We start from the raw sequence: 10,694 nt of genomic DNA, 5'->3' as shown, positions 1-10,694 counted from the left end.
TTGACTGATGTTGTTGAATTGGGTTTCTCTTGATTTACTGGAAAATATTTAATATTGGAAATAATTTGATATTTGAGAATGGTTTAGTTTGAAACTGTTTGAAAAGACTGAGAATTTTGAATTATTGATTGATGTTTGATTTGGTTTTGTTGGGACCCTTGAAGGGTTGCAAAACCTGAATTTTAGAGGAGATGCTGCTAAAATTAAAAAAAAAAGTTGGAGATTTGGTTTGAAGAGTTATTTAAAAAAGTTTGTATTCAAGGATTATATTATTCGATTTTGATTTATTAAGGAAATAAATGAAGTATGTTTTGAGTTTATTCATTAAGAAAAGTATTATGTTTTGAGTTTGATTTATTAAGAAAGGAATTACGTTTTGAGTTTGATCTAATATGAAAATGGATTATGTTTTGAATTTGATTAAATAATCATATTTTGAGGAGTTTTAGCAAATTTACATTATTTGAGTTTGATTGACAAAGAGAGATGATTTTAAGTCTTTCAAAAGGGATTGAAACTGGAAATGGTTTTGAAGTTAGTTTGACGGATTTTGATTGAGTAATATGAGTTTTATGAAAGAGAACGGGTTTAGAGTGACGTTGTTTTGAAGGTTTCAGAAAACGTTATAAAACGAGGTTTTGGTCTTAAAGGAGAATGATTTGAGGAAAAGTGATTCTTGGCGTGTTGTGGATTGAGTGTAAATTGCTATTGAAGTAACTGTGAAGTTGCGATTGAGGATTCTCTCTCTTGCTGCGATAGACAAGTTGAGATTGAGGATTCTCTTCCTTGTTGTAGTGAAAAAGCTTAAGGTTGAGGATTCCCTCGCTTATCACACCGGAAAGTTAGATAGAAGGTCGTGAATTCCCTTCAGTTCAATTCTATATTATTAAATTCTAATTTTGGTTATCTTTGACTATATTGGATTGATATGAGTTTTGGATTGATATGGTGACGACGATGATTTTGTCCTGCTCACATATGGGCAACCTAAGATTGAGGATTCTCTCTCTTGCTGTGATAGACAAGTTGAGGTTGAGGATTTCCTCTCTTATTGCGGTGGGCAAGCGGGATTGAGGATTTTCTCTCTTGTTACATTGGGGAATTGAATGGAGAAGGTTGAGGATTCCCTTCGATTCAATTTCTGGCTGTGGTATGAACGAGTTAGGTTGAGGATTCCCTATCGTTACATCATAGTCTCTCTCTGAATGGGAGGTTGAGGATTCCCTCCTGAAAGTTTGAGGATTCCCTTCGTGCTGAGAGACCATGTTTGGGTTAGCTATCGGATGTGTCGGGTTTGGCTATATAACCGACAGATGAGCTCATTGGCCAGTAAGACAGCCATGCATCATATACATCTATGTGACACTATTTAGGTGTGCAAATTGTACTTGATTTGCCTATGTGAATAATTCTTTTTAATTGATAATTGCTATACTTGATGTAATTGCTCTTGATTGTGTTTGAATTGCATTACTTGTGATTGTAACTGTTGGTTCGGACGAAGAGTTTAAAGAGTTTCTTTCGAGCATCTGATTGTATTCTATATTATTGTATCTACAGTTATAGTTTTTCTTCGCCTTTATTATTCTATTTGTAAGAGGGATAAGAGTTGTAATGATATGTATGTATGTATATGTGTAAGTTGCTTGTATAAGAAGTTTTGTATGTATAAGTATTATATATATGAGGATTGTGAAAGATTTTGGTTATATATGCATGCCTGCTTTTTTTTAAGAAAAAGTATTTTCGATTTTTAAAGGAAACAACGATATAGTTTCGAGTTAAAGGCTCATATCTTATTATTAAATATACGGGAGTCGTCGTAATATTCTCGCTATCAGAGTGGCGCAGTTGGAAGCGTGACATTCTGATAGTGAGGGTGTTACACACAATCTTCCCAGGATGATTTTAGAGTTCAATTTAGATCCAAACTATTTTTCAATATATTCAAATCTTTGTGATGAAGAACAAAACTTAATTCTTAAGAAACATCAATAGCTAAATCAAGAATAGAAAAGAAATAACATCAGTCCATAAGAATCAACAGAGCTCCTAACCTTATCTAAGGAGACTAGTGACTTATGTTGCTGAAAAACAAAATTAGGGTTTCAAAAGTGTGCCGGAATAACTTGGTCCTCCTTAGGATTTCTAGAAAATCCCTTAAATACCTTTAAAAACTAATTAATCAAAACCTAATTCAAACTTAATTAAAATCAAATCAACTAATATCTTTTTCTTAATTAACTTCCATAAAGCAAAGATTTCCCAATTGAGGCCCACTTTAGCAAATCTTCATTTATTCATGATTTTGCACTCCCAGGGGATGTTGAGGAAGCCCATGTTTAACTTGGCTGAAGAACAGGCTTGGACGTGGGAGAAGCTTGCTTGGACGTTTAACATTGCATGAAGGAACCTTTAACATGAACTATCCATGTTAAACGTGTGCGACACAAGGAGGAGGGAAGGAAGCCAATGTTTAACATGGTCTCCCCATGTTTAACGTATGCGACATATTGAAAAGGGGGAGCCACTGGGCACAAGCCCAATGTTTAACTTAGACCTCCCAAGTTAAATGTGTGCGATACATAGAAAAGAGGAACTTGCTGGCTTTTAGCCCAACGTTTAACTTGGACCTCCCATGTTTAACTTGTGTGATCTTGATGAAGGGGAAGCCACTGGCCTTTGACCCAACGTTTAACTTGGCTGATGCAAGTTAAACGTGTGCGATGGCTAAGTGCTGGGAAGTTCCTAGAGTTAGGCCTAACGTGTAACATGGCTTCTCCACGTTACACGTTCTTGAAGAAAAGTAACTTGAAGTTGTTCCTGGAGTTAGACCCAATGTGTAACATGTTTTTTCCACGTTTAACTTGCCTGTTTGTATCTTCCTCCTCTGTTTTTCCTTTTCTAGTTCTCTATTTCCTCTATTTGCTTTCTCACTTGACTTTAGCTTGTGATTTAAGCTTTTCTTTGTTTATTAGGCAAATCTTCACTAATCTTTTACAAAACATATAAACAAAGTACTCAAAGTATCTTGATAAAAATATAAGAGAATTAATGAGAAATCACCATCTTTAGTAACATAATTCACTAGAAAACTATCAAATGATACTCATGCATCATTTTTCCATCCAAAGTTTGGATGGTTCCTCTAACTTGGGTCATATGTCTTTGAGAATGGGTCATTTTGTGTATTTCTTAAAAAGTTACCAATATAATTTACTTGTTTAGTGGGGTGTTGGTCATCCTTGAATAGCTCGCATTCTTCATCTGTATGAGTTCCTCCACACACATTGCATGTTGTGGCTTGTGCTCTCACGGCTGATACTTGCACATGCCCTACTTGTTTAGTGAATGAGTTAATTTGTTGAGACATGGCTTTGTTTTATGCTAACAGAACATCTAATGTGTCTAGCTCTATGACTCCTTTCTTTACTGTTCTCTCATTGGCATACATACAGTGGTTATTAGCCACTATTTCTATCAACTCCAAAGCTTCTTCAGGTGTTTTCCTATGAAAAGATCATACAAAATATATAAAACAAAGTACTCAAAGTATCTTGATGAAAATATGAGAAAAATAGTGAAGAATCATAATCATTATTGACATAATTAACCAAGGAAACTATCAAATGATGCTCATGCATCATTGTTTCATGCCCTAAACTTGTTAGGAATAAAAACACACAATTTTCTACATGCAAGAATTAGAAGAGAAACAAAACCGACTCACAAATAAATGGCAGCAGCAATAACATACCAATAGCAGTAGAAAAATCGCAGAAAAATTAATAATAGAGACAAGAACACACTAAGATTTTCAACGTGAAAAACCTCCTCAGTGTGAGAAATAAAAACCACGAGTCACCAAGATCAAGGAAATAGCTTCACTATGATCAAAATAGAGTACAAGGGAGTCACAATTCAATGTACAAAACATGTTTATAACAAGCCAAACAACCCAAGAATCAAAACCTACAAAACAAGAACAAGAAGATGAAAATACCCTAAAAACAGAGCTGTTGCTTTGTGGCCAATATCTCAAACTACAGACTTTGAATTAAAAATCTGAACGGTGGAAATGAAGAACCAGATGTCTAGAACACACTGTCTAAATTGGAGCTCGGTCCAATGGTTAACGAATCTGCAGTAACCAATTTACAGAGATCGTTTTATGTGTGTGCGAAAATACTTTTTCTCTTCTCTTCTTTCTAGTGTTTAGTGTTTTTTCTCAAAAATGATACCTTTCTTTTCTAGCTCTAACTCACCTAAGCCACTTCACTCTCAGAAAAGAGCAACCATGGGCTTGGATACTAACATTTGGGTATTTTTCCACATAAAATTGGAGCCCAAAACCCAACAAATCTCTCCCTCCCGACTATGTGGAGGTAACCACCAATCCGGCGATTACGTTTGATGTTGGCAGAAATTGGCGAGTTAAGAATGATTATAAAATATGGTTGCAAGTATAGTTCTCAACCATCCAGAAATCCGCTTATCAATTTAGAAGGGTGTCACAGAAATTAAAATTAAAATACTGGGAGTATGAATCTCAGGTCGTCTCCCAATGAGTTGCAGAAAAGTGTGCTATTTTATTAATCAGATATTTTCAAAAAGGTTTGAGTTGAATGGCAGAAAATTAAATTAGAGAATTTATATAAATTTAAATAAAAGCCTTGACTGGGAGTTGATTAGCTGGAAGCCCTATTCTTGTTGGAGTACTCTCAAGATTAATTGACAATTGAGGGTTATTATGTTTAGTTGCCCCTTACTAAGTAAGGAAAAGTTAAACAAGTTGGAATGCTGGTTCTATCCACAAGTTCCAATCCGCTTTTGGGAGGATTGGTGTTAGTGACTAGAGAGAAATCCAACAATAAACCCAATTACAATCGTTCTAATGAATAATTCCCCCCTCCCCAAACTGAAATGAAACCCTAATGGCTATCCCCCCTTCCCCCATTGCCTCGCCCTCACGCCCTCACCTCACATCTCCTGATCTCCCTAATGGCGTCTGAGAAGAGTTCTCACTTCTCACTTCTCAGACTCTCTGAGACTTTGAGAGTCTAAGTTCATCAACCTCGTCGTCACTCTCAGTCTCGCGTCGTCCTCGTCGTCACCCCCCTGCCAACCTCGTCGTCGTCACGCTCAGTCTCGCGTGGTCCTCGTCGGCTCTGTTCATCAAGTCGCGGCCTCACCTCTCGTCGGCGCTGTTCATCAAGTCACGGCCTCACCTCTCATCGGCGCTGTTCATCAAGTCGCGGCCTCACCTCTCGTCGTCACTCTCAGTCTCGGGTGGTCCTCATCAGTGTTGTTCATCAACTAGCTCAGAAAGCTCAGAACGCTTTTGCGGCCTCACCTCTCCGTCACTCACAGTCTCTGGCCTCAGTTCCTCTGCTCCCTCAGGTCAGTGCCTCTGCTATTGACCTATTGTTATGGAATCTGTTGATAAATTTGATTTTTTAGAGTAGTTTTTGAATTGTATTGTTGCTGGATTCTGGTGGGTAATTTGGTCTCTGTTGAATTGAATTATATTGTTGCTGGTTGGTAATTTGGTCTCTGCTTCGGATCCTTGTCATTTGTCAAAAATTTCTTCATTTTGCTCTCTAGTCCTTTGATTCTTGTCTTGAATCTGCCTTTCCGATCTTTCTCAGTTGAGAGGCACTTCAATTCTGTTGCATTGTTCTTGAATTGTATTTTCCCTGTTTGTTGCTGGTTGCTGCTATTGCTAGTTGCTGTGTTGGTAATTTGGTATATAGTTTTTTAGTTGCTGGTTGTTTAGAGTTACTGTTAGTTGAATTAGAAAACTTTGGTGTTGTTGTTTACTGCTGGTTTGTTTAGACTTTAGACTTTGGAGTTGCTGTTAGTTGAATCAGGAAACTTTGGTGAAATGGTGGTGGTTGTTGTGTTGCTTAAAAACTGATTTAAGCAAATCCTGTTGTTGAAAATATTTTTGGTTTTTTTGCTAGAATTTTAAAAATGGCTTCATCTCAAACACCATCAGAAACGCCACCATCTCAAGAACAAGCATCATCAGCAACTCCTACCCCTGATCTTACCACTAAAAGAGTTTATAACAATAGAGGAAAGACTGATCCAGCTTGGGGTCATTGTAAACAAATTGTGGAAAAAATAGGGAAAATTACTATGATGTGCATATATTGTGACAAACCTGTTAGGGGAGGTGGGATTAATCGATTTAAGTATCACTTGGCTGGAAAAGGAGGAGATGTTGAGAAGTGCAAAAAGGTTCCACCTGCTGTTGCTCATCAATTTGGGCAAAGTATTGAAGAATTTATGAATAAGAAAAGGAAAACTCAAGAAAATTATGCAGAAAGTTATGGAGCATGTGATGATGTTGAAAGAGAATTTGATAGAATGGAAGAGGTTGAAGCACGACAGCAACAACTCCAACATTCAAGGACAAGGTTGCCACCACCTGCAGCTAGGAAAGGGAAAAAGACTACTGGAATAGAGACTTTTTTCCCATCTTCAACAACACCTGGAGCCCAACAAACGATAAAAAGTGTATTGCAAAGTAAAGAAATTGTGGAAAAATGTGACATTGCCATTGCAAAGTGGATGGTTGATGCTTCTGTGCCATTTAATGCAGTTAATTAAGCATATTACCAACCAATGATTGATGCTATTGCAAACATGGGTGCAGGATATAAAGGTCCAAACTTTGGTAGAGTTCGTGGGTATTTGTTGAGTAAGTTGGTGGAGGATGTGAAAAAGATGATTGAACAGTATCGTGAAATTTGGAAGCGAACTGGATGTACTATCATGGCTGATGGATGGACTGATCGTTGTAGGCGCACTTTAATTAACTTCTTGGTTTATTGTCCTAAAGGAACTATCTTCCTAAAGTCTGTTGATGCTTCTCATGCCTCCAAGACTGCTGAATTATTGTTTAAGCTTTTTAAGGATGTTGTCAACTTTGTCGGTCCTGAAAATGTTGTTCATATAGTGACGGATAATGTTGCAAATTATGTTGTTGCTGGAAGGTTGTTGGAAGCTGAATTCCCTAAGTTGTATTGGTCTCCTTGTGCTGCGCATTGTATTAATTTGATGTTGCAAGATATTGAAAAGTTGAATGAAGTTAGTGAGACAGTTTCACATACTTCAAAGATTACTAAATACATATATAATCATTGTCATCCACTGTATCTTATGAGGAAGTTTACCGGTGGACGAGAAATACTTCGTCCAGCTCCAACTTGCTTTGCTACCAATTTCATAGCTTTGCAGAGTATTCTGGCTCAAAAAGATGCATTAAGAGCTATGGTAACTTCTAAAGAATGGACAATCTCAGCCTACTCCAAAGAAGCTAAAGCTAAAACATTTGTGGATCAAGTTTTAGACTCTAAGTTTTGGAATCAATGTACAGATGTTGTCAAGCTTACTGAGCCACTTGTTCGTGTGCTTCGTATTGTGGATAGTGAAGATAAAGCTGCAATGGGTTTTCTTTATCAAGCTTTTAATATGGCTAGAGAAGAGATGGTGAAGAGGTTTCGACGAAGAAAGAAGATTGTGGAGCCTTACTTGAAGATTTTGGATACTCGTTGGGATTCACAACTTAAAAGAAATCTTCATGCTGCTGGCTATTGGTTAAACCCTGCTTTTTGATTCAATGCTGCTGAATTTGAAAAACATAAGCAAACCACTTCTGGCCTACTAGATGTAATTGAGAAATATTCATATGATGATCCAGAATTGAATACTAAGTTGACAAGTGAGAAGAGAATATATTCTAATGCTGAAGATGATTTTGGAAGACAATCTGCACTGCGTGAACGAAGCACAGTGATGCCAGGTAAATATTTTATTTGGTTTTATCTTTCTTTATTCGTTAATTTATTTAGAAAAGCTATTTGTAATGCATTGCCTCTTTTGATTTTAAGACCAATGGTGGGAATCTTATGGAACTGGAGCACCAAATTTACAAAAGTTAGCCATTCGTGTTTTAAGTCAAATTTGTAGTTCTTCTGGTTGTGAGCGAAATTGGAGTATTTTTGAACACATCCACACAAAGAAGAGGAATCGGTTAGAACACCAAAAGCTTAATGATCTTGTTTTCGTTCATTATAACTTGAGGCTACAACAAAGGTATCTTCTATAATTATTTATCTAATTTTAAAAAGTATTGTTCATTAAAATTTAATCTTTAGTTTAGTAATTACATAACTTGATAACATAGGAATCTAATGAGAAAGTAAAACTATGATCCAATTTGTCTTGATACATTTGATGAGCATTCGGATTGGATATTGGAAGATTCACCGCCGTTTTTAACTCCTGAAGAGGTTGATGCTCTACGAAATGATTTGGCAAATATGTCCATTCAACCAACTTTGGATGATCTAGGTAAATTCTTCAATTGTTTGAATATTTTAATCGTCAGTTGCTATTATGAATTATTCTTGATATTGATTTGTCAAAAATACACAAATGTAGATCAATTAAATTTGGAAGATGACCAAGATAATGATGGACCAAGTAACAATGCTATGGAAGATATGGATACAAATCAAAATGAGGGAAATGTTGATCAAGCTCCTAATTTGCCCTATGAAGATGTTGATGCCGACTTTGAGCTCACCCCTTGGACTTGATTTAATGATTGTGTTATCTTTAACTTGCTCTAGTTGATTTAAATTGAGAACATATTTTGTACTAAAAACTAGTTTATTAACTCTTCCTTTAGATTATTAGTTATGTTTAAGACTTGATATTTGATTATTAATGTTTGTAAGACTCGCATTTTAAGTTTTAAGACATTATTTCAATTTTATTAATATAATTTTATATTTTTTTAATTATGACCAGGTTAATCGGGTGAATTAGTGACCCACCGGTTGAACCAGTAACCCGTGACCGGGTTGATTACCGGTTTGGTTTTGATAACTATGCCTTGAGGTATGTGAATCGACGCTTGTTACGGCGCTTTCTCATCTTAGCTTTCTATTCATGCCGATCCAACTTTTCAAGTATCTGATGGAGCAGTTGGGCTGTTGTAGGTGCTTGTGGTGTTGAAGAAGGAATATCTTCAACTGGTTCAGTAGGCTGGCTGATAGTGGCTGCTGGAAGTCTAAGGTACTCCCCGTTGGGGACATACTGATCATCCCGTGGAAGCATGGCTTTGGTGTCCCCAGCTCTGTAGGAGACTCCGGCTGCTGAGACAAGATCCGAGACCAGGGCTGAAAAAGGTAAGTTACCAGCGATTTGTACGTGTCCCATGGCATTCCGGATATGTCTTGGTAGATTCAGAGGTTGGTCTGTAAGGATGCACCATAGTAGAACGGCCATGTCCGCAGTGAAGGAGGACTCGTGAGTGCTCGAAAAGACGTAATGGGACATGATTTGTGCCCATACGCGAGCCTCCAAGGTAAGTGCTGAAGCCGAAATTCCCTTAGGGCGGGTATGATGGTATCCATAGATCCATCTGCTGCCAGGTAGTGTGATAACTCTGAGAATGGCGTCCCAGTCAAATTGGTACATCTGGCGCTTGAGTGCGGCTTCTTGAAAGGCGTCCAGTCCTTCTGGAACAGGGGGGAAGACCTAGAGCTTTTTGAATGGCTTCTTCAGTAATGGGGACTTGCTTCTGACGGACATAGACAGACTGCAGGGTTGGCAGGTGGAAGTTGGAGTAGAACTCGACTACCCAAGAAAGATTGACCTGCCTTGGCTGTCTCTGTAGGAAACCCCATTGTCTTCGGGCAATTTGTGGCTCAACAAAGGTAGCAATATTGGGCGGGAGAAGAAGAAGGTATTCGTTGTTGTAACTCCTTTCAGCCAGGATCAGGAACATCTGCTCACAGTAGCGATTGGGGAATCGCGCAGTGTCCTTTGCTCGGAAGGTTTTTTCTTTATCATCAACCTTTATGATCCTCTTAATCTTCTTTGTTGAGGGCTTTACCGCAGTTGAAGAGGGTTCTGCCACTAATGCTCTTTTTGTACCTCTTCTTGCTGGTTGTTTGGGGGTAGCTTTCTCCTTTCCTTTCTTGGTGGCCATCCTGAAAAAGGAAAGAGAAAGTAAATTAAATTTAAAGGGGTGAAGCAAGGAAGAGGGTGATGTAAGTGATAATCAATGCACAATAAAGAAGAATGACATTAACACATGGTCCGGATTACATGTGAAAAGTTCATCAATGGAAATATAGCAAGTGCATGTAGGACAATGAAATGCAAGAGGTTTATTGGCATGCAGGCAAAGGCATGAGTAGCATAGATGAAGCATTCAATGTCCAATTTAAATATGTTATCACTCGTAACTAACCATCACGTTTTTATTGACAATTAAATTCAATGAATAAAATAGTAAAGGGAATTTGTGAAAAGCAAGCATTGAATATTAGAGTAGAAAAATGTAGAGAAGTTCATAATGCCATATGGGCTTTTTCACAAACACATAGCATGCATGTAGAAGAAGCTCTTGAAAATAAGAATTTGAACATTCAAGAAATCCTTTAAAAAGTAATATATAATTGTCAAACAAATTTACAACAATCCACAAGCATATAATGAAAAGCAATGACTCAAAGAAATTTATAACACCAAGTAAAAAGGAAAAAGAAAGGAAGAAAAAGAAAATATGAATAATGAAGGTAAAAAGAAAAGAAAAGAAGATGGCATATAAAAATAAGAAGAATAATAGAAAAGTAAGGAGGGAAGGAGAAAGAAAAACCTTGTTAATGGGG

General features: G+C 37.2%; 1 protein-coding gene across 1 annotated transcript; it reads left to right on the top strand.

The window, feature by feature from the left end:
- The first annotated feature begins 6,651 nt into the window (after window positions 1-6,651).
- LOC112770152 (uncharacterized) lies at window positions 6,652-8,609 on the top strand. Its single transcript, XM_025814564.1, has 4 exons — window positions 6,652-7,558; window positions 7,709-7,810; window positions 8,272-8,361; window positions 8,452-8,609. Exons 1-4 carry the CDS (start codon window positions 6,652-6,654, stop codon window positions 8,607-8,609), a joined length of 1,257 nt encoding a protein of 418 aa, XP_025670349.1.
- Window positions 8,610-10,694: the final 2,085 nt, after the last annotated feature.

Source organism: Arachis hypogaea, chromosome 18 (genome assembly GCF_003086295.3).
Source record: "Arachis hypogaea cultivar Tifrunner chromosome 18, arahy.Tifrunner.gnm2.J5K5, whole genome shotgun sequence".
Lineage (NCBI taxonomy): Eukaryota > Viridiplantae > Streptophyta > Magnoliopsida > Fabales > Fabaceae > Arachis > Arachis hypogaea.
Note: the sequence above shows the minus strand (reverse complement) of the source record. Positions and strands in the feature narration are given on the sequence as shown.